This window comes from Mobula hypostoma, chromosome 9, assembly GCF_963921235.1.
Source record: "Mobula hypostoma chromosome 9, sMobHyp1.1, whole genome shotgun sequence".
NCBI lineage: Eukaryota > Metazoa > Chordata > Chondrichthyes > Myliobatiformes > Myliobatidae > Mobula > Mobula hypostoma.
Window position 1 is genome coordinate 59,476,614 of NC_086105.1, and position 24,473 is coordinate 59,501,086.

Here is a 24,473-nt window from a genome sequence, read left to right on the forward strand (position 1 = left end):
CACTTGTTCATAAATACAAATATCTAATCAGCCAACCATGTGGCAACAATGCATAAAAGCATGCAGACATGGTCAGGAGGTTCAGTTGTGATTCAGACCAAACATCAGAATGGGGAGGAAACCTGATCTAAGTGACCTTGACCACGGACTGATTGTTGGTGCTAGACAGAGTGATTTGAGTATCGCAGAATCTGCTGATTTGGTATTTCCATGCACAGTGGTCTCTGGAGTTTATAAAGAATGGTGCGAAAAACAAAAATAACATCCATTGAGTGGCAGTTCTATAGGCAAAAGCACCTTGATAATGAGATGGGTCAGAGGAGAAAGGCCAGACTGGGTCATACTGACAGGAAGTTGACAGTAACTCAGAAAACCATGTGATACAACAGAAGAGCATCTCTGAATGCGCAGCATGTCGAACTTTGAAGTGGATAGATTATAGTAGCAGAAGATCACGATGTACACTGAATGGCCACTTAATTAGTACAGGAAGCACCTATTAAAGTGGCCACTGAGTGAGTGTATGTGTGTGTGTGTATGTATGTATGTATGTATATATATATATATATATGTATATGTGTGTTAAGTGAATGGGCAAAGCAATTTCAGCTGGAATGGAAAGGATTTACAAGGATGTTGCAAAGATTAAAGGACCTGATTTATAGGCAGGAAGGTTATGCCAAGCTAGGTGTTTATTCCTCCGAGTGCTGGCAAATAAGGGGTGACCTTCTAAATGTTTATAAGATCGTGAGGGGCATAGGTAAGATGAATGGCAGCAGTCTTTTCTCAGGGCCGAAGAATCCAATACTGAGGAGTACAGATGAGAAGGGAAGGATTTAAAAGGGACTTGTGAGACAGTTTTTTTTCACAGAGTGGTGAGTATATGGAACAAGCTGCCAGAGGAAGTGGTTGACACAAATACTACTGTATTTGTCTCAATGTACGGGCTTGGAGGGATATGGGCCGACTGCAGGAAATTGGGACGAGATGAATGGTCAGCATGGACTTGCGGGGTGAAGGGCCTCTATTGACGCTGTATTGCTCAATGACTCTCATTTTTAAAAAAAAAATATGGAGTTATGAAGTAGGCATTTATAAGCACTTGGTATGTTGACCTTTATTGTAAAAGATGTTGCAATGCAATTCTTTGGTGCCCTGGTGATGTTGCCACTGGATAATTAAGTACACAGGTCATGTACAGTTTACAAATGAGCAATTTGTGTACACCCATACACATAACCAGCATTTAGGAGTATGGTGGAAAGACCAAATTCTTGACACTTAACCGTAACTTTGTCTCATTGGACCTATGAAAAATATAGTCTAGTTATCTCATTGAGTTCAGAAGAATGAAAGATCTCATTTAAGAGTACAAAATTATTAAGGTGCTGGGTTGAGTTGGCTGTGGCAATGACACTTCAATGAGTGTGGTATCCAGAACGAGGGGTTATAGTCCTACAATAAGGAGTTAGATGTTCAGCACTGTCATGTGATGAAATTCCTTGCCAGAATGTACTGAATCTTTAGAATTCTCCACCTGAACGGGTAGTGTTGGCTCCAGTGCTGAGATATTCAAAGCGAACAATGGCAGATTTTTAGAGGGGAATGGAACTGAGAAATATTGGATTGGTATAGGAAGGTGACAGTGAGGTAAAAAAATTAGCTCGGGTCTTACTGCATAACATCGGTGCCAGAGATCTGGGTTCAAATCTGATCACTGGTGGTGTGTGGACTTTGCATGTTCTTTCTGTGATGATGTGGGCTTCCCCAGGTGCTTTGGTTTATTCCCACATCAGAAAGATGTGCAAACTGGTTTGTCAATTGGCTTCTGTAAATTGCCCCAGTGTGTGGGTGAGGGGTGGAATCTGAGGGGAGTTGATGGGAATGTGGGGTGAATAAACTGATCAACAAAGGAATACTGTAAATTGATCTTTGATGGTCAGTGTGGACTCAATGGGCCAAATGACCTGTTTCCATGCTCTATGACTCTATAACCAACCCTGGCTTACTAATTTCTTGTGTTCCTATTGCAATTTGACCTCCTCCATGGATGGTCCCAAGCCCGGCTGCGAGAGGAGGAGGATTAGGTGTGAGGCTAACAACCCCGTTCTGTAAAGACTCAGTGCTATAGCAACAGGACCTCATCCCTGAGAGAGGAAGGAGAAGATGGGCTGCACCTGGGATAACTTGAAAGACTGGCCCAGGAGAGAGGACTCTGGCAAGCTGCTATTGGCGGCCTATGACCCAAAAGGGATGATGGGCTTCAGATAAGCTATTGTAATTTGAGCTTTCATATTTTATTTGTTCATTTACGCAACTGGACTTTCAACCGTGAAGGTGTTTTCTTATCGAGCAATATTTGTAAATGTAAATCTTTTCAACCTTGTACAATATAGTACATTTCCAGACATTCTCCATCAATTTATGTTCACCTAAACAAAGAGTTCGAAGCATTCAGGCATATATTAATGATGTTAATTTGTTTGAGAGCAATGTAAATATGTATTGTGTGCTCAAGTTTGGGTATTCCCTGGGAAACTAGCTTTGTAAACAAAAGAACAACTGTTATGGGAGACTGGGTTTAAAATGTTACCACTGCTTCCCATTGTGTGATGGTTTGCAGGGAGGTGGACTGAATGGTAATCCGTCAGTGGAATTGCTTTACAGTGCCAGCTGTAACATTGGGTTTCAATTCCTGCTGCTGCCTGTAAGAAGTTTGTATGTTCTCCCCGTGACTGCGTTGGTTTCCCCGGGTGCTCCGATTTCCTGCTACATTCCAAAGGCGTACGGGTTAGTTGTGGACATGCTACATTGGCGTGGAATCGTGGTGACACTTGCAGTCTGCCTAGCACAATCCTTGCTGATTTGTTTTGACACCAACGATGCATTTCACTGTATGTTCCAAATACATGTGACAAATAAAGCTAATCTTTACCTTTATATGGAATAATTGTCTGACAGGTTAAGAAATTAGTTTTGCAGGAAACAAAACTAATTGCATTAATGATGTTATGTCATAGGCTTGACTTCATTCCTTATAGATGCAAATAAAAATATATTTTGAATGTTTTGTTCTAATTTTCTACAGCAGCCTGTGAGAATGGCTGAAGTGAGCTGGAAGGAGATTCTTCTATTGATCGGGGTGGTGGTTGCGTGTTACTGGAACAGTACCTACTGTGGATTTGTCTTTGATGATGTTTCTGCCATTCTGGACAACAAAGATCTGCATCCTTCAACGCCAGTGAAGAACCTCTTCCTCAATGACTTCTGGGGAACCCCAATGAGTGAGGTAATATCATTGTTGTTGTGTGATCTTATAAAGAAATTCTAACCCTACAAATGAGACTTTTTATTTTCTTATATCATGGTTGATGTTAACCAAGTTTTCATTGTAGAAAATCATCTGAAGTAGTAAGAGGGGCAAAGTTATAAAGAGGTCCTCTGGTTTGGTCCGCTGTTTCAATTACCATTATGTGATGGTTTAATCTTTTACCATATCCACTTTCTTGTCTGATGCACTTGCCTTAATGTGCAAGTGTTTGTATTGGTTTATTATTATCACATGTACAATGATACAGTGAATAGCTTGCCTTGTGTACTGTTCAAACAGATTAAATCATTAAACAGAGCTAGAATAAAGTAAAACAACAGCAATGCAGAATGAAGTATAAAAGCTACCAAGAAAGTACAGTGCAGGCAAACAATAAAGTGTGCAATCTTAACGAGATAGATTGTGAGGCCGAGTCCATCTGATCGTACAAGAGGTCCATTCAGGAGTCTGATATCAATGGGGTAGAAACTGTCCATGATCCTAATAGTACATGATTTCAGGCTTTTATATCTTTTGCCCAATGGGATAGGGGAGAAGATAGAATGGCTGAGGTGGGTGGGGTCTTTGATTATGTTGGCTACTTTATTTAGGCAGCAGGAAGTATAGACAGAGACCATGGAGCGGAGTGATGTAATGTGCTTAGCTGTGTCCACAACTCTGTTAATACTAGTGAGTACGTACAGATGGCATCTACACCCTTCAGGATAAGAATTCCAAAGTTGTCAGCATGAAGAAATCTTTCCTCTTCTCTACTTGATTGGCCCTTCTCTTTTTCTAATGGGGTCAACTAATTCTACACAATACAGCCTACGGAGTCACTCACTCAGCGTCTACTTTGTCAATCCCCTCACATCCCTGCAAGTCTCACTGACACCTTCTCCTTTTAAACACCAGTGGAAAATTAGAGTAGCACACACAAAATGCGGAAGGAACTCAGCAGGTCAGGCCTTGTCTATGGAAATGAATAAACAGTTGAGTAAGTTTCATTAATCTGCACTGCACAAGTTCCAGGAGAATACTTTAGACGTTAAATTGTCTTAAATGGACGCCTGATGAACAATGTAACCATCATCATTTAGTTCTCCACTTATTGTGAAATTTAGGGATATGGCAAGAATATGTTGAGGTGGAGCATTAAATCGCTTGCTCATCTGATATATTCTAATGGTATTCTCTTAAAATCAATTTTATTTCCTACAGAAGCATTTAATTCAAGCTTTTATCCTGGTTTTCACCAGGTAAGGTGTTTTGTCTCAGGCATAATTGAGACAGTTGGACAGTGGGTGGAGAAAGGAGTTGAAAGCTTAGGTCTATTGATAAGGTAGAATTAGTGCAATCACACGAGTCGGATATGTTGTTCTTTTAAAGTGTTGTCTATTGGTGGGTCCACAGGTGGATCCACATATTCTGGTGCAGTGTGGGCAAGAGTACTGGGAAGTCCAACCAAAAAAAATTAATAGGAACTTCCTTGTCTGAAGAGAACATAAGCATAGTTGCAAAGAATAGAATTAAAGTCACTGGGCAAGCAATCCAAAGGCCCATACTGAGATTCTGAGGCACCGGTTCAAATCCTCAGAATTGGGTTTATTATCACTTTCTTCTCCAAATCAAATTAAGTTTAATTGTCATTCAAACTATACATGGATGCAGCGAATGAGACAGCGTTCCTCTGGGGCCACGGTGCAGAAACATGCATGTGTATTCAGAATAATGAGAAAGGAAAAAAGAACATAGTCGAGTAAGAAAACAAATTTTAAGACCAAGTTCCTTAAATTGATGGATCCCAGTAATCCAGCCTGTAATTCCACCAATCTACCACTGGAGGGCAGCACTGTTGGGAGAGGCCACCCCTCCCAACCAAGCCTGGACGCCATGCTATAGCGCAAGCCCGAGGACTGAAGCCCAGTTCTAGCTACAGCTGAGGCGACACTGCTGCCTTACCACCAAACAAGAGAAGCAGGCCTGCGGCAATCAATGTCCAACAGGGTCTTGCGGTTGCAAAAGCAATGTCCAATACAGTCACTCACAATTTCACTGCATGCTGCCTTTGTGCCAACTCGAAGGCACCAACTCCGGGGCCCCCGAGTAGCAAGCAGCAGCTCAGTCTCCACCCGGGTCAGCTCTTCTGAACCTAACCCAGCTTCCCCTGCAGCTCGACATCCCCCGGCTTGACGCCCCACTGGCTCAACATCCCACCGGCCCGACGGCATGGCTCGACCCAGACACAGTGAAAAGCTTTGATTTGCATGCTATCCATCTGGAATATTCCAGAATATAATTATATTCAGGCAAGTGGCATGATAATGTAGCAGTTAGCATAATGCTTTACTGCACCAGTGTTCGGAGTTTAATTCCCGCCCCTCTCTATAAGGAGCTTGTACTTTTCCCTGTGACCACAAGACGTGCTTTGATTTTTCCCCCACATTCCAAAGTTTCACTGATTAGTGAGGGTTAGTAAGTATGGACTTACTATGATGTTGAGATTTGCGGGCTGCCCCAGCACATCCTTGGACTGTTGGTCATTGATACAAATGTCACATTTCACTGTACGTGACAAATAAAGCTAATCTCTATCTTTGTAATGTTTGTCATCTTTGTCTTTGCCATCTTTCTATCTTTGTCATCTTTGTCTTTGTCATCTTCATACTTTTGTAATCCTTTTGTAAACTTTGCATTCTTTATCTTTATAAAAACTCAAACTGGTACATCCAGCTGGGATGCTGCCGGGTTCACATTGCAGTCTTTAAATGAATGCCCTGTGTGCTCCCTGGGTGAATATGGAGTGATTTATGGAATTACAAGGAAGTCCTTCCACTGAGAAAATTATTTGGATATAACAATTTACAGGGAAGAATATTTCACTTCAACCAAAAATATTGTTGTGATTTAATCGCGAATGGCTTAGAATGTTCTGAAATGAATTGCTTTATAATTTAGCATTTTCTTTTCTGTTATAAGTTGCTGGCAGTTTATTTCAAGTGTTAGCAATTTATTTTGTTAATGGTGCCAGACATGAATAGATTTTAAAGTTGTCAACTTTTGCTTTCTTCTTGGCAGGAGAGGAGCCATAAATCATACCGTCCCCTTACTGTGCTCACCTTTCGATTAAACTACCTGTTCAGTGAACTGAATCCTGCTTTCTACCACCTCTCAAACCTTGTTCTACACGCGGTGGTCTGTGTCATTTATCTCCGGGTTTGCCAGCTGTTCCTGGACAGAAAATCCAGCCTGATTGCCTCTCTGCTTTTTGCAGTTCATCCGATTCACACGGAAGCAGTAAGTGAGGATTTATAATGTTTGTATGTATGGTGAAGAAGGCACGTTAGTGCCTATTATTCATTAGGAGTTTGACAAGATTTGAAATGTCACCAAAGACTGCAGCAAATTTCTACAGATATACCATGGAGAGCATTCTCAAAGTTCAAAATAAATTTACTATCAAAGTACTTGTCACCATACACTACCCTGAGATTCATTTTGTTGCAGGCATTCATAGTAGTACAAAGAAATACGATAGAATCAGTGAAAACTTGCACGCAAAGACTGACAATCAACCAATGTACAAAAGGAGCTAACTTCAAACACAAAAGTATAAACAATAATAATAATAATAATAGTAATAATTAATAAATAAATAAATAAATAAATAATACTGAAAACATGAGTTGTAGAATCCTTGAAAGTGAATCCATAAGTTGTGTTCAGTGATCATTTCAATGTTGTAGTGAGTGAAGTTGTCCAAGTTAGTTCAGGAGCCCGATTGTTGAAGAGTATTAACTGTTCCTGAACCTGGTGGTATGAGACCGAAAGCTCCTTCCCGATTGTAGCGGCGAGAAGAGAGCATGACCGCTGCAAAGAAGGCATGGCAACGCCTCTACTTTTTAGAAGTTTGCGCAGATTCAGCATGTCATCTAAAACTTTCACAAACTTCTATAGATGCACAGTGAAGAATATCTTGAGTAGTTGCATCAACGAGGATGTTCTGGGACGGTGTTCTGCCAAGATATGTGAATCTGTACACTGGGTTGTGTCTTTGACCATTGATTATGATGTTTGGTTCAACGTATGACTTCCCTGAAAAAGGCTGATGCATTACTTCAGTCTTGGTGTTGCAGGTAAGCCCAAATCTAGTGCACGCATCAGAAAACCTGTCGGCACAGTGCTGCATATCATCGTTTCAGCCAGCATTGAGGGTACAGTCATCAGCAAAAAGGAAGTCTCTGATGATGTCTGTCATAGCCTTACTTTTTGCTCGGCGTCTCCTGAGGCTGAGCAGTTTTAATGCAGATGCCTACATCACATCACCATGACCGATGCCTACAGGTGTTAATCAACATGGCAGGAAACACCAGAATGAACAGCTTTGGTGACAAGATGAAGACCTGCTTGGTCACATTTAAGTCAGGGAAGGGCTTGGATGTCTCACTATTTTCCTGAACTCTAGCTCTCATGGAATTGCTGCACCAACGTGATGAATTTCCCTAAGCCATGATCTTCCACAGACCCTCTTCGCCATGATCTTCCACAGACCCTCTCTGCTAATGGTGTCAAAAGCTTAAGTCGGATTGACAGAGCATGAGTACTGGTCATCATTTTGCTCCTGACATCTCTCTTTCAGCTGCTTTGCAGCAAACACCATGTCAGTAGTCTCACGGTCTTTGCGGAATCCACACAGGCTGTCTACTAGGAGTCTCCAATCAAGGTATGATGTGAGACAGTTGAGAAGAAGCCTGGCAAAGATCTTGCCTGCGATAGACAGCAGGCATATTCCCCGACAGTTATCACAGGACTGTCAGGACTTTCGCTTATACAGATGAATCATTTAAATTCCTGTGGACTTTTCTCTTGCTGTCACGAGTTGGGAGAGCTGATGAAGCTTTTCTGCTAGCACCATTTCATTGTAGGCCTTGGCTAGTATTGAGTCTGATATAGGTGCTCTGCCGCAAGAGATCACTTTCCGGGTCTTGGCTAAGGTCAGTGGAACATCTGCAATGTTTTATTAGCAGGTACTTGGGGCAGGTGACCGCTGGCTTTGTCATTTATAGTCGAAGAGCAATTCAGAAGACCGTTGAAGTGCACAGCCTGTTGATGAAGCCTATCTTTGTCCATGATCACATGTTCTCATCATCATAAGGAGAGGGGATGATCCTGATGAACGGGGGTCATAGACCTCTTTTAATGCAGCATAGAAGTTCTTTAAATCATAACTACTTGCATATGCCTGGATCTCATCAGCTTTATTACTCAGCCGGGAATTCTCTGTCTGACAGTGTGTGTTGTATGGACCTTTCTATCTTATTGAAGACGCCCTTCTTTGAGATGGACTTGGGGTTGCTGAGGAAAGCTTTGTAGAGACGATGTTTCTCATCCAGCAGTTGTTTGATGTCAACACAGTTTTCATCAAATCAGTCCTTGTGCTTTCTGGTAGCAGGCTCTAGAAGCTCTGTAGCAGTGTTGTTGATCAGCTGCTGAAGGGTTGACCAAACAGTTTCCACATTCTGATCGCCCAGAGGGGTGGTGCTGAAACTATCTTCCAGAGTGTCAACAAAAGACTGCTTTATGTTGCTGCTTTTCAGCTTGGAGGTGTTCAGCTATCTTGGGGCTTTCTCTCCGTGAGGGCCTTTCTTGGACTGGATACGGATGTTTAGAAATGGTGAGTCTGGCATTCAGCACCACACATAGATTTTGTCACCCTTACATCCTGTCTGTCTCTTGTCCTGATGATGATGTAGTCAATTAGATCCCAGTGCTTAGAGCAGGGATGTATCCACAAAGTCCTGTTACAGGTGGGCGGTGGAAGGTGGTGTTGGTGATCAACAATTCATGTTCGGCAATGTCTGGAGTAGTAGAATGCCGTTGCTGTTGCAGCAGCCTACACCATATTTCTCAATGTTGTCAGAGCCTACTTTTGGATTGAAGTCACCAAGGATGATAATAAGCTTGTCCGCTTTTAGAATAGTGGCTATAACTGAGTGCAGTTCTTCGTAGAACTTGCCCTTGACAACATCATCTGGGTTAGTAATGGTTGGGGTGTAAGCGCTAATGATGATGACATGCTTCCTACTGTGTGACAAGGGGAGTTTCATGGTCATGAAGCGGTCATTCATGCCCTTTGGTGGTCCAGCAAGTTTGACGGTTATCTTTGTCTTCATTGCAAATCTGATCCCAGCCTTGTGTCGGACTTGATTTCCTCTTCCACTCCAAAAGAATGTATATCGTGCCCCTTTCACAAAGTTCGCCCTCTGCCGCAAGCCGGGTCTCTCTCAGGGCTGCAATGTCGATGTTATATTGGGCTAACTCTCTCCCTGTTGAGCAGTTGGCTGAGGTCTGTCAGCATCGACTCTGAAGAGGGCTGCCCAGTTGCTCTGGAGGCTGCTGAAAACCACTGTAGTTTCTATCAGTGGATAATGACCCTATGGCCTGAGTCGCCAGTGTTCAGGTTTGTGACGGCAGCTGTCATTGTACCCACACCTGCTGCTTCATCACAGGACTTGCGTTAGTTTGGGATGGGAAGGATCGAGTTGCGCAGCATCAACCTCACTCACCCATCTGAGGCCATCTGTATCCAGTGGCAAGACAGAGTCAGTATGGCTGGCGATAAGTCAGATACAGTCAGTGGGTGGCCATAATGTCCTTAATGCCTCAACATGCTCTAAGCACTCCACAGCGCCTTACTGGGTCTGCCTCCATCCCGCTGAGCCAATTTAGTGGTTACCTCCGCACAGACTGCAGGGTCTGGACTTTGCTAGCTTGGGTCGACAAGCCCAAACTCACTGAGGGTTTAAAACCCATTGGTTACCCTCACCTGGTTTAGCCAGCTTGTTGAAGCGGTTTACCAAGGTGTGGCTGCTGTTGCCAGCAAGTGGCTGCTTTGAGCCAGTGGTGAGAGCTGAGTGTGAAGTGGGGACCAATGGTGGATTGCTTCTGTCAAGGGAGCACAATGTGTCCACCCCATCAGGGGTGCCATCCCTCCCTGACACCCCATACACCCAACACATTCTCAGAACAACAACAGCAAAACAAGCTCCGTTCCACCTAACTGAACACCCACCCACACACACACTGACAGTTCTACAACCCAGAAAAGGCCCACTTTGACCTCCAGTCTCCAGTAGACTTACGTACTGCTGACTTCGGGCTTCGCCCTCGCAGACTCACAAACCCAGGCCTCTGGGCTTTGACCTCATTGTATATAGACGTGCCTTTTTTTTCCCTTTAATGTATTTTTTTAGAGATTGGCTTGAATTGTTACTTTTGATCTCTCTAATCCAGTCTATTGATAGCTTCGGACTAACTGTGATTCACGTTCTCACTGCCAGCTGCATACTGAATTTTAGTAACATCTAACTTAATTGTGACCCTGCATTTCAATAGGTATCAGTAGGTACATTTAATGTCAGAGAAATGTATACGATACACATCCTGAAATTCTTTTTCTTCACAAACATCCATGAAAACAGAGGAGTACCCCAAAGAATGAATAGCACTTAAATGTTAGAACCCCAAAGCCTCCCCAGCGTCCCCCCCACCCAGAAGCAGCAGCAAAGCAACAACTTTCCCCTCCCTCACCAGCAAAAAAGCATTGGCACCCCCACCCCCACCAAGCATTCAGGCATGCAGCAAAGCATCAATAAAGACACAGACTCGCAGTTCCACAAAGACTACTTGCTCACCCGGTATTCAACTTACCACAGGCTCTCTCTCTCTCCCCCTAATAAGGGAAAAGGTGGTGTCCCTGTTTCACAGCGAGAGGGGAGACATCAGCTCGCTGATTTATGATGTTAAAACTCGGTTGTGTCGCTTTTTCTGAGCCCTGTGCCCCAAAGAACTCGGGTCTCTAGGCACATAGCCAGCTTCCGATCTGCCATCTCTCACGACACATCAGTCGGTGACGGCGGCACCAGCCTTGAATCCACCTGCCTCCAGAGCCACGAAAATCCGGCACCCTGAAGATGCACTGGTTTTCTAGGCCGCGTCCTTAGCATATTGAAAAGTGGCCGGTCGTGAGGCCCTGAGAGTGAGTTCCATTTCCGCAAAGAACCGAAGTCAGCGTCTAACTCCAGGTCAGGGTCTTGAAAAGAACCTTGAAAGGGGAAAAAAGAGATATCAAAGATAGAAATAGAGCCGTTTCCGAAGATGCAAGCAAAGGAGACGCTGTTCGGTGCCATCATTCTAAGCTCTGCCCCTCCATAATGAAAAGAAAGGACTTAGCAGTGGCTGGTAGAATAATCAGCATCAGAGACTGGGCTTCAATGCTGACTGTGTGCTGTCTGTTTGGTTTTCATGTTCTCCCTCTGACTGTGAGCATCCGTCCAGGTGCTCCGGTGTCCTCCAATATCCCAAAGACGTGGGGTAAGATGTTAATTACCGACAGTAAATTTCCCATCATGTGTAGGTTAATGTTGAAATCTGATAGTTGATAAGAATAAGGGAGAATGAAACAAAAAGAGGGATTAACACAGGATTAAAAATTTAAAGATTATTTGTCACATGTACATTGAAACATACAGGGTAATGTGTCATACACAAATCGCTGGAGGAAATTAGCAGACCAGGCAGCACCTATTGGAAAAGAGTAAACAGTCGACGTTTCGGGCCAAGATCCTTCATGAGGTCCTGATGAAGGGTCTCTGCCTGAAACGTCAACTGTACCTCTTCCTATAGATGCTGCCTGGCCTGTTGAATTCCTCCAGCATTTTGTGTGAGTTTCATTGGGTTTCCAGCATCTGCAGATTTTCTCGTGTTAGTGAAATGTGTCGTTTGCGTCCATAACCAACACAGTCCGAGGATATGCTGGGGCAGCCCATAATTGTCACCATTCTTCTGTCGCCAACATAGCACGCCCACAACTTACCAACCCACTCCTACCTGTATGCCTTTGGAGTGTGGAAGGAAACTGGAGGACCTGAAGAAAAGCCACGTGGTTATGGGGATACAAACCCCTTGCAGACAGTGGTAGGAATTCAACTCCGATCACTGATCGCTGGTGCTGCAAATAGCATTCCACTCACCGATATACTACCATATCAGTGTAAATCATGGGTGGCATGGCTTGTGTGGGCTGAAGGGCCTGTTTCTGTACAATTATAAAACTAACCATTGTCTTTGTGCAACCATCCTTCCAGTCACTAAAGCACTTGTCACAGTTCTGGGTGCAACTTCTGAAAATTTGGCTTTAAATCTAATGAGCTTCATTCTCTTTGGATCAGTTCTGCCACATGGGAGATCTTACTGAATCAGAATCGGGTTATCACTATCGTCTATCATGATATTTGATGTTTCGTGGCGATGGTATAGGTTAGGACATAAACATAGTTGTAAGTTACAAAAGAAATAGTGCAAAAGGCAAACACCAAAGTCAGACCATTCAGAAATCTGATTGCGGAGGGGAAGAAGTGTTCTTAAAATGTTGAATGGCTCCTGTTCCTACTCACCTGCGAAAATAATGCAGAACAAGGCATTTGGAAGTGTATATCAAATGTGATACTGTCATCGCCTTTCCTTATCTCAGAAAAAGACTGAAGTTAGTCAGGTGTGAACTTCTCAAACGATAACTTGCCTTTATCAGTCTGTACTTTCAAAACGTTTTATGTTGACCTGCTCAGCTGCTGGTTTATATACATTACTGGTCTGATAAAGATACCTGTATGCAGTGTCAAACATCTGCCACTGTGTGGCATATCATAACTTAGTTGTGTCATCTTGCCATACAGTCATACCAAACCTGGGATTCACAACACAAAACCAGGCCATTTGTCCCACTTGAAGACCATAAGACACAGGAGCCAAATGAGTCAGCTCTACAATTCCATTATGACTGATTTATTATCCCTCTCAATCCCATTATCCTGCCTTCTCCCCATAACCTTTGACACCCCTACTAATCAAGAACCTATCAACCTCCGTTTTAAATATACCCAGTGACTTCACCTCCACAACTATCTGTGACAATGAATTCCACAGATTTACCACCTTCTAGCTAAATAAATTTCTCTTCATCTTTGTTCTAAAGGGATGTCCGTGTATTCTGAGGCTGTGCCCTCTAGTCCTAGGTTCCTCCATTATTGGAAACACCCTCTCCACGTCCCCTCTATTTAGACCTTTTAATATTCGGTAGATTTCAATGAGATCTCCTCTCATCCTTCTAAATTTCAATGAGTACTGGCTCAAAGACATCAAATGGTCCTCCAATGTTAACTCTTTTATCCTCCTCCAGCAGAGCTCCCATTCACTACCTTTATCTTACTCTGTCAATATATGCTTTTGCTGCTTATGAATAATCTCGGGCCAAAACATCGACTGTTCATTTCTCCCCATAGATGCTGCTGGTCCTGCTGAGTTCCTCCTGCTTTTTGTGTGTGCTCCTTTGGGTTTTCAGAATCTCCTGTGTCTTCTGAAGTGCATGTTTGGTATTCAGTTCAATTGTTCTCTGTCGCAGCAAATTTTCTATGCTCTGGATAGTGAAACTTCTCTCAAGCTCCCTGTTGGAGCCATTGGGACTATTTTATGTCCACAGCACCCAGGTTTTAGAATGATGAAGCAGACTTGATAGGCTGAATGGCTTAATTATGCCCCTATGTCTTATGGTCTTTTGGATTTTCCACATACTGAAACATCCATCTATTTCATGATTTTAATGACTGGCGTTTATCACTCGGTAAGCATTTAACAAATAGAGCTACACACACAAAATGCTGGAGGAACTCAGCAGGCGATGCTGCCTGGCCTGCTGAGCTCCTCCAGTATTTAGTGTGTGTTGCTCAATTTCCAGCATCTGCAGATCTTCTCCTGATTTTAACAAATTGAGCTGTATGTTTTACAGACTTTTGGACATGAATAATATTAACCGAAATTTTTCACTGTTTGCTGTTGATGGTATGATTTATAATTGTTCTAATAATGGCTGTTTAATATTTTTGTTGAAAACCCATCAAGCAAAGTCTTCCCTCAGGCTTTAGTAATTATCATTCAAATTATAAACAAATTGAAGTAGTATGTGCTTTCATTAGAGCATTTGGAAAAACTTTCCTTGAAACTGTCATTTAAATGCAGTAACACAAAGGATTCTGCAGATGATGGAAATCTTGCGAAACACACAAAATGCTGGGCTCTGCAGGTCAGGCAGCATCTATGAAGAAGAATAAATATTTGATATTTCGGGCTAGACCCTTCATCAGGACTGGGGAGAAAGTGGGCAGGTCAGAATAAGAAGGGGGGAGGAGAAAGAGTATAAGCTAGCAGGTGATAGGTGAAACTAGATGGTTGGGAGAGGGGGGGATGACACATTGTCTGTGCTGACTATGATGCCATCCTCCTTTTCACCTCTCCCCTACATACTTTTTAAAAAAGTGACAAAAGATTTGCTTTATTTGTCACATGGCATTTTATCAAATCTGCGAGGATATACTGGGGACAGCCCTCAAGTGTCACCATGCTTCAAGTGCCAGCCTTCTTACCCCTAACCATCATTCTTTGGAATAAGGGAAGAAACAGGAGCACCCACACGGTCACAGGGAGAACATAGAGACTATTTTCAGTCAGTGCTGGGAACTAAACCCTGATCACTGATGGCTGGCACTATAATAGCGTTACATTAGCCATTCTCCCTCGTGCTGATTGAATATCACCTTAAGTTCATCTACAGTATGCAAATCACTGTAAGCACCTGACTTATTCTTATTTGTTCGTTTTTTTCAAGATATACCTCGTGTAGAAGATCAGGCACATTCTTGTTCATTAGTAGAGTAGAATCAAGGGAATGAATGATCTCTTCTTGTTCCCACTTATAAAATGCAAGCCATTTGTGCCCAGTTCCTGACAAACAGCAATGTGCTAATGAGATTTCTTTTTCTCGTGTTGGTTGAAGGTTAAATTTAGTGCTCTTCTATAAAATTGTTTAGCATTTTTTGTAATGTTTATGGTTAAGGTGGGCATCTTATAAAGAGTCTTTATGAACTTTGATGTCCTGCTGGGCGGAGAAACCCCAGCAATAGTTAAGAAGTTTTGATTTTTTTGTATCATTAAATACAATCTTTCATGGAGATTTACATCTCAGTGTCTCTCTGTTTAATCTACAGGTTACTGGAGTCGTGGGTCGAGCTGAACTCTTGTCCTCTGTTTTCTTTCTGGCTGCATTTTTATCATACACCAAATCTAAAGGTCCCAACAATTCAATCGGTAATACCACTTTTATTTTCCTTAATGCTCACCAAAGCCTGTGTATCAAGAATATTAAGGGAAATACAGCTGTGGAATCTAGCAAATAGTTCACAACATAAGAAGCTGGCCATTAAACGTAGATGTCTTCATCTTTAAGGGTTGTTTGGCTTAAGGCTATGTCATTTTTCAACTTGAGATGACTAATTGGTCAAAACATAGAAAATTAGGAGCATAGGAGCCTTCTCCAGCATTTAGTACAATGTGGCTAATCATTCAGCTAAATATTATATTTGTGCACTCTCTCTGTAACCCATGTGTCATTTGTGTCTAATAATTTATCTGCTTCCTTCTGAACTATTTACACCTTCATTAGTAGTAAATTCAATAGTTTTCCACCATCTGAGTGAAAAATTCCTGCTGCTCATCTCTTTTGTAAATGGTATTCTGAGACTGTGACATCTCATCCTAAGCACCCCAGCCAGGAGCAAGAGCCTTCTCGCATCTAGTCTGTTTATTTGTCATATCACATGCCAGCTTCTCACTTCATACCCCTTCCCCATTAGCTGGTCTCATCTATCACCTGCCAGCTTGTCCTCCTTCCCCTTCCTCACCTTCCTCCACCTTATTTTGGCTTCTTTCCAGTCCTGATGAAGGGTCTTGGCCTGAAACATCAACTGTTTATTCCCTTCCATGGATGCTGCCTGACTACTGAGTTCCTCCAGCATTTTGTATGTATTATAAGTCAGTGTTTTGCAAGTTTTAACTGGATCCCATTTAATTCATTTTGCGTTTCTGAGAGCATAAATGGCTATTCAGCCCACTGTGCTAGATCTCAGGACTATCTCATCAATCCCATTCTCTCACTTACAAACAATTCTTGTTTATTCCTGATTTTCTCTCTCCCTTGTTTAAATAGCGAGGTTCTTTTCCATTCAGCAGCTACTATTCCACTATCCATAGAATTTTGTAAAATGATTGGACTATTGTGAGTATTTTGATTGTGGAGGGGATGTTTCCTATAGTGGGGGAGTCTAGGACCAGAGGGCACAGTCTCGAAATAGAAGGACACAGTTGAGGAGGAATTTCTTTAGCTAAAGTGCGGTGAATCTGTAGAATTCATTGCTGTAAACCATAAATCAGTCTTAAAATTTTCGTGGAGTGATGGCAGTATGAAGCACAGCAAGAGGTTGCCATTTGCCCTACAGTGCCAGCTCCTAAATGGAGTTAACCTATTCATGGTCGCTTAAACCTTCATTGTACAAGAAAACCCTGCAATGATATGAACCCTTCCAGTATCCAAAACAGTTGGCTCAAGGAAGGTCTTTTGAAGTGTATTTACTATTCTAATAGAAGCATTGTGGTAAGGAGTGCAGTAGAACAAAGAGATCTGGGAATACAGATCCATAATTCCCTGAAAGTGGTGTCACAGATGGAAAGGATCTTAAAGAGAGCTTTTGGTAGATTGACCTTCATAAAACAAAGTATTGAGTATAGGAGTGGAGATAATTTGCTGAAGTTATATAAGATGTTGCTGAGGCCAAATTTGGAGTATTATTTGCAATTTTGTTCACCTGGGTACAGGAACAATATGAATAAGATTGAAAGAGTGCAGAAAAAGAAATACAAGAATCTTGCCGGAACTTGAGGACCTGACTTACTGTATAAGGAAAGGCTGAATAGGTTAGAACTTTATTTGAACATAGGAGATTGAGGGGAGATTTGGTAAAGGAATACAAAATTATGAAGGGTATAGATATGGTAAATGCAAGCATGCTTTTCCTCCTGAGGTTGGATGAGACTAGAACTAGAGGTCATGGGTTAAGGGCGAAAGGAGGAATATTTAAGGGGAACGTGAGGTGGATCTTCTTTACTCAAGAGAGTGGTACGAGTGTAAAAGGAGCTGCCAGCAGAAGCGGTGGATGCAGGTTTAATTTCTATATTTAAGAGAAGTTTGTATAAGTACATGGATGAGAGAGGTTTGGAAGGATTTGAACCAGGTGTGGGTCGATGGAACTAGCCAGAGTAGTGGTTAAGCATGTACTTGATGGGCCAAAAGGCCCATTTTTGCATAGAGTGCTCTATGTCAATTACTTTGTGCTGTTGGTGATATTGGAGGATGGTATCTTTGTTCTGCATTTATGGATTGGACGATTGCACTTATGGGCTCTGGACTTATTCAGACTTATAGTTTTTATATTCTGTGTTTTTTTTTAATCACCTGTTCCTTTTCCATATTGTACGAGGGGAGGGTGTTTGTGGGTTGATATTCTGTTGTGTTCTGTTAGTTTTTTTTTGGTGCAGGGCAAGGAGTTGTTTTTTGGAGGTGGATGTTCCTGTTCCATTTTGTGTGAGTGGTGGGGGTGGGTTTGATATTTCTCTCTGAATGACTTAAACATGTTCTTTCTTTGTTTCCTGGCTATCTGGAGAAGACAAATTTCAGAGTTGTATATGGATACCTGCTTTGATAATAAATGAACCTTTGAACTTTTTTTTTAACCTTTGCATCAAAGTTTAGAGTGTATGATGGGTGCCAGTCAGGCAGACTGCCTTAACCTGAATAGTGTCCAGTTTCTTTAGTTGTTAGAGCTGCACTCATCCAGACCAGCGGATAACAGAGCCTGGTAAATCAAATTATACTCAAGACCATAAGACATAGGAGCAGAATTAAGACATTTGACCTATTCTTCCCATATAGGAAGAAGTTCCCAATGGATAGATAATGTCCAAGGATAAGGGGTAAGCCATTTAAAACCAAGGTGAAAATTTTCCTCTTCCACAGAGTCGTGAACCACAGAAAGCAGTTGAAGCAAAATGACGAATAAGTTCCAGAAAGATCTGGATATTTTTCTCGGGACTAGAGGGATCAAGTGATAAATGGGACAGGATATATTTGCTGCTCTTCCCTGAGCATGGATTGGGCTTTACAGAACAGGTTACTTACTGACGTAAGCATGAGATTCTGCAGATGCGAGATTTCTTGAGTAACACACGCAAAATGCTGGAGAAACTCAGCAAGTCAGACAGCAACTATGGAGGGTAATTTCACTGTTCTACTGTGAATCCCCACAAAAAAATACATTTCACGGTAGCACTGCATATGGTGTCATGTACAAGTACTGATAATAAATAAATTTACTTTGAATATCAGTCAACGTTTTGAGCCAAGGCATTTCGTCAGGACTCGCTTGAAGAGTCTCGGCCCACAATGACTGTTTATTCCTCTCTATAGATGCTGGCTGACCTGCTGAAAATATCTGGTGAACCATTCCATTGCTGTTTATGGGATTTTGCTTTGTGCAATTGTTTATCTCAATATCTTCATTACAACACTGATGACTTCGTTTGTTATGAAGAGTTTTTGCAGATCTTGAAGTTGTGAAGTCTTTATCATTGGCAATCTGCATGTACCCTGGGAACTGATTAGATAGAATGAGATGATAGAAGTTGTTTTTTCTTCTGCTTGCAGTGTGGACACCCATTGTGGTTACTATAATTTTAGTTGCTGCTGCAACATTGTGCAAAGAACAGGGAATTACGGTCATTGGCATATGCTTCGTGTATGAAATCTTTGTTGCCCAAGGGGTAAGTAATGAAATGTAAATGTATTGCTCATATTGATAGAATTCTAGTTCCTCATGGTGCATGCTTATGATGCCTTTCTTAACATATATTATACAGCATCACTCAGACAAATTACTGGAGGAATTCAGCAGGTCAAGCAGCATCTCTGGAGGAGAATAAACAGTCAACAACTCAGGCTGAGACCCTTCATCAGGACTGTAAAGAAAGGGGCTAGAAGCCAGCATAAAAAGGTGAAGGGGAGGAAGGAGTACAGTTGGTAGGTGATAGGTGGGACCAGGTGAGGGGGAAGATGGGTGGGGGAGGGAGAGGAAGTAAGAATCTGGGAGGTGGAAGAGGTAAAGACTGAAGAAGAAGAAATCTAGTACAAGAAGACAATGGACCATGGAAGAAAGGGAAGGAGAAGGGGAATCAGAGGAATGTGTTGAGCAGATGAAGAGAAGGGGTGAGAGGGTAACCAAAATAGGGAATGAAAAAATGGAGGAGGAGGGAAGGGGAATAGTTACCGGAAGTTGGAGAAGTCAAGGTTCATGCCATCAGGTTGGAGTTAAATTGAAATAGATGGCCACTAGGAGCATCAGGTAGCCCTTCGCGGTTGTCAGAAAGAAAGTGCTGGTTGAAACAGTAGTAAACTGGAGATACAGCACTGCAGATGCTGAAATCTGGCTTAGTAAACAATTAAATAATAATAGTAATTTACTATAAATACAAGCCTGATTCCTGTTTTAGAGTCAGAATACCTCAAATTATATTATGACCGATCAGTTATTACAGATAGGACAATCCATAATAACTGTCTGGATATAATATTACAGGATAAACAAACAAGAACAACTTATTTTAATAGATATAGGCATTACAAACACACATAACACACATAAATCAATAAGTTAAAGCACCAGAAATATGCTAAATTTAAAAAGAAAATTGAAAGACTGGAACATGAACAGGCTATACTGTACATTGTCCCAATAGTAATATCTACAACTGGTGTCATCCCAAAGGTACTACACAATAGAATTAAACAATTAGGGCCACGCTGTAATATTTATGTAAATCTTCAGATAGCCACAATACTAAACACCACTAGAATAGTCCGAAAATTCCTAGCAATTGACAAATGAGAGTGCCTGGCTATGCCCGTAGTTCAGGTTTTACCTGCTTGAGCTGAAAAAAAAACAATAATAATAATGGCCCCAAACAGTCCTTCCAAGTAAGGGGACAGTTTACCTGTGAATTTGTTGGGGTCATCTGTATCCAGTGCTCCTGATGCGGCCTCCTCTACACTGGTGACACCTGATGTGGTTTGGAGACTGCTTTTAGAGCACCTTCATTCCACCCACAAAATGCAGGATTTCCCAGTGGCCAACCATTTCAATTCCAATCCCCAGTCCCATTCTGACATACTAGTCCACCATTACCACAGTGACGCTACTTTCAAATTGGAGGAGCAATACCTTATATTCTGTCTCAGTAGCCTCCAACCTGATGGTATAAACATTGATTTCTCTAACTTCTGGTAATTTTCCACAATAACTCTTCTTCAGGCACCCAGGCCTATTCTTTTCTCACCTGCCTATAACCTTTCCTTGGTACCCTTCTTCCTTCTCTTTCTCCCATGGTCAACTCTCCTCTCCTGTCAGATTCCTTCTTCTCTAGTACTTAACCTTTCCCACCCATCACCTCCCAGCTTCTAACTTCATTACCCCTCTCCCACCCACCTGGTTTCACCCATCACGTTCTAGCTTGTACTCTTCTACCACCGCCCCCCCCCCCCCCACCACCACCTCCTTCATATCCTGGCTTCTTCCCCCTTCCTTTCCTGTCCTGATAAAGGGTCTTGGCCTGAAATGTCGACTGTTTATTCATTACCATAGATGCTGCTAGACTTGATGAGTTCCTCCAGCATTTTGTGTGTGTTGCATTAAGTAATCTCTCGGGTGAATGTTGATGAGATCCAAACTTCTTTCAGATTCTATTTCTGGTAGCTTTTGTGGTACTGTTTTATCACCTTGGGCTCCCCTCTTCTCTTTATACTGGCTATCTTCCCACTCCTCCTTTAGTCCTAATGCAGGGTTTTGACCTGAAATATTAGCATTTCCTTTCCACTCACAGATGCTGCTCAGTCCACTGAATTCCTCCAGCAGATTGTTGATTGTAGGGAAGTATTTCCATTGGCAGATGGGATGGTAATCAGAGAATCCAAATTGAAGATAATCAGTGAAAGAACTGGAGGAGCAACCCAGTCAAGAGATTGGGAGGATAACTGGACATCGGCTGGGTTTCTTTCAGCTAGGCGGGTAGGATTGTTCAAGGGTCACTTATAATGAAAAATTGATCCCAGTAATTCAGTGTGAAAAAGCTTTTCCTCTTGTTGCTTCTGATTCTTTATCCAATCACCTGGAACCTGACCTTTGCTTATTAACCCTTCTCTCACAGGAAGCTATTTCTCCTTATTTCCACTATTAAATATTTCATTATTTTGAATACCTAAATCAAATACTTTCTCCAGAGTGAACAACTCTCTCATGTACTCAAAGTTCTAACTCCTGGCACTCATGGGAAGGCCAGTTAATTCATGTGACAAACAGACACATCCTTTCCCACTGTCCGTCAGAGAAGGGTTTCTTTGATTTCAGAAAGTGTTAAATAAACTATTCCAAACCTGGAACATGGTCAGATCTTTTGACACTGCCTTCAGCGGACAAAGAAACCCTGACTTGGACTGGGGAGAGTTCCTGACTGTTGCCTCTACACCTCTTTGGACAGCTTCTTTTACTTCACAGCTGTTTTCGGTTGTGGTCAATCCAGGGGGATCATCTGCTTAATGAGTGATCTGTACAGTGCTGGAGGGAACCATGGATCCAGCAACGTTTCACACAGCCTTCTCTTTGCCCCTATCTGACCCCGCTCTGCCCTATCTCTATCTCTAACTCTTAACACTAGCCATGACCAGTCTAAGAGAAAATTCCCATTTGCACAAAGAAAGTGGCCCTTTTTGTGCCCTTCAAAATCTCTTCAGTACTCACATAACTTTTGTACCAGTACTTTTCCATTCTTTAGTGGTACCAGTTGCATCTTCTTATCTCTCACGACCTTTAGCCTAGACAAATAATTTAGAAACAGAGACAATGGTCTGTAAGGAAGAAGACATTCTTCACCGCTGTCTAATCTCAAGGATGTGCATTTATGCACATCTCCAGATGATCTCCACATTCCAGGCTGACACAATTTTATCTTTCAAATTTCCATTTTTTTTATATACAGTGTGCAAAAGTCCTGGGCACATGTGGTAACTATGGTGCCTAAGAGCTTTGCACAGTGCTGTATTTGTTAACGTGGAGCAGAGAGTGAGTTTGTAAATCTGGTGGGCAAAGGATGTTAGGAATGGCAAGGGTGGAATTCTGTGTGGCAGGGGTGTGGGACAGATGGCAAAGGAGTGCCAGGGGCAGGGGGTGGTGCAGGTGCAGACACACCCAGCCCTGAGACACCAGGCAAGGTCAAATGATTCCGAATAATTAGTTTATCGATCATTGCAGAATGCATCTCTGGTGCTTCCTGCTCTCTCCCCTCTCCCTTCCCCTTTTTTTTGCAACCATGATTCCCCTCTCCGTGCCCCCTTCCCACTCCCAGTCCACAATAGAAACCCATATCAGAATTATGGTTATCATCACTCACGTGTCATGAATTTTTTGTTTTGCGGCAGCAGTACAGTGCAATACATAAAGTTACTACAGTACTGTGCAAAAGGCTTAGGGCACGCTAGCTATATATATGAGCCTAAGACTTTTGCACAGTACTGTAGCTTCATTTGTCACAAGTACATCAAAACATACAGTGAAATGTGTCATTTTGCATCAATTCGAATCAGCAAAGGTTGTGCTAGGTAGCCCTCAAATGTTGCCACGCTTCCAGTGCCAACATAGCATGCTTGTATGTCACTAACCCTAACCCATACGTCTTTGGAATAGAGGAAGAAACTGAAGAAACCAGAGAAAACTCATGTGGTCCATTTTATTTTGGCATGTAGCAAGGAGGAATCAAATTTAACTTTTTCCTTACAACATCTAAACCCAAAGCTTCATGTTCCACAACTTGCTGGAATTAATTATGTTGGGGCACTAGGGGGCCACCAGAGGAGTTGTTTTTTTTTCCCATTAAATGTTCTTGCAATGTAAAAGATTGTGCTTTAATCTCTGATTTTTTCAGTTCACTCTGCAAGTTCTGAGAGAGATCGTGGTTCATGTGGTCCAAGGAAAAGGCCATCTACCACCATGGGTGCTCCAAACGCTCATCAAGCTTATTTTTCTGATGCTTAGCACACTTCTTCTGGTCATTGTCCGTGTCCAGGTCATTCAGTCCCAGCTCCCAGTTTTCACCAGGTAAGGTGTTTTGTCTCGAGCATAATTGAAAGAGTTGGACAGTGGTGGGTGGGATAGCTGATGGAGAAAGATGGTGAGAAAGCAGTTTAAAACATGGGCCCACTAATAAGGTAGTTGGTAAGAAATCTAACCTAAATAATTACTGGGATACTTCCTTGTCTGAAGAGAACATAAGTATACTTGCAAAGGTTATCATCAAAGTCACTGGGCAAGCAATTCAAAGGCTCGTACTGTAATCCAGAGGCTCAGGTCCAATTCCTCAGTATCAGGTTTATTATCACTGTCTTATATGATGTATATTCTGGCAGCAGTACTCTGCAAAGATCTAAAAGTAGTATAAATTACAAAATAAATAAACAGTGCCAGTAAAAGGAATAACGAGGTAATTTTCATGGTTTTATTGACTGTTCCGAAACCTGATGACAGAGGGGAATAAAACTTCCTGAAAACCGTCAAGGTAATTTTATAAATATTACCTTGGATTCTAAGCAACACGCATAAAAGTTGCTGGTGAACGCAGCAGGCCAGGCAGCATCTACAGGAAGAGGTACAGTCGAAGTCCTGACGAAGGGTCTCGGCCCAAAACATTGACTGTACCTCTTCTTATAGATGCTGCCTGGCCTGCTGCGTTCACCAGCAACTTTTATGTGTGTTGCTTGAAATTCCAGCATCTGCAGATTTCCTCGTGTTTGCGTCTTGGATTCTAAAATTGTTTATCAAAATCTAGAATTTAAAACCAGTGATGATAGCATAGTGGTTAGTGCAATGTTTTACAGCACCTGCTGTAATATCGGGTTTTGATTCCCACCACTGTCTACAAGGAGTTTGGACATGACCGTGTGGAATTCCTCCAGGTGCTCTGCTTTCCTTGCACATTCCAAATAAGACGTATGAGTTATGGTTAGTAAGTTGTGGGCAGGTTAAGTTGGCACCAGAAGTTTGGACAACCTGCAGTAAGGGCTGGATAGGCCGGGGACCTACACCAGACATTCCCTCTTCTTCCCTCTCCTGTTGGGCAGAAG

At 42.2% G+C, this 24,473-nt stretch overlaps 1 protein-coding gene across 2 annotated transcripts in view; it reads left to right on the forward strand.

Moving 5' to 3' along the window:
* The window catches only part of tmtc3 (transmembrane O-mannosyltransferase targeting cadherins 3), a 130,385-nt gene that overhangs the window by 27,495 nt on the left and 78,417 nt on the right, over window positions 1–24,473 (forward strand). The window contains exons 2-6 of one of the 2 annotated variants that reach the window (XM_063058372.1): window positions 3,089–3,289; window positions 6,389–6,607; window positions 15,409–15,508; window positions 18,957–19,072; window positions 23,279–23,451. In XM_063058372.1, the coding sequence (XP_062914442.1) occupies window positions 3,101–3,289; window positions 6,389–6,607; window positions 15,409–15,508; window positions 18,957–19,072; window positions 23,279–23,451 (797 nt within the window). In that variant the 5' untranslated portion in view covers window positions 3,089–3,100. The remainder of the gene's footprint in view (window positions 1–3,088; window positions 3,290–6,388; window positions 6,608–15,408; window positions 15,509–18,956; window positions 19,073–23,278; window positions 23,452–24,473) is intronic. The other variant, XM_063058373.1, reaches the window with a different exon arrangement.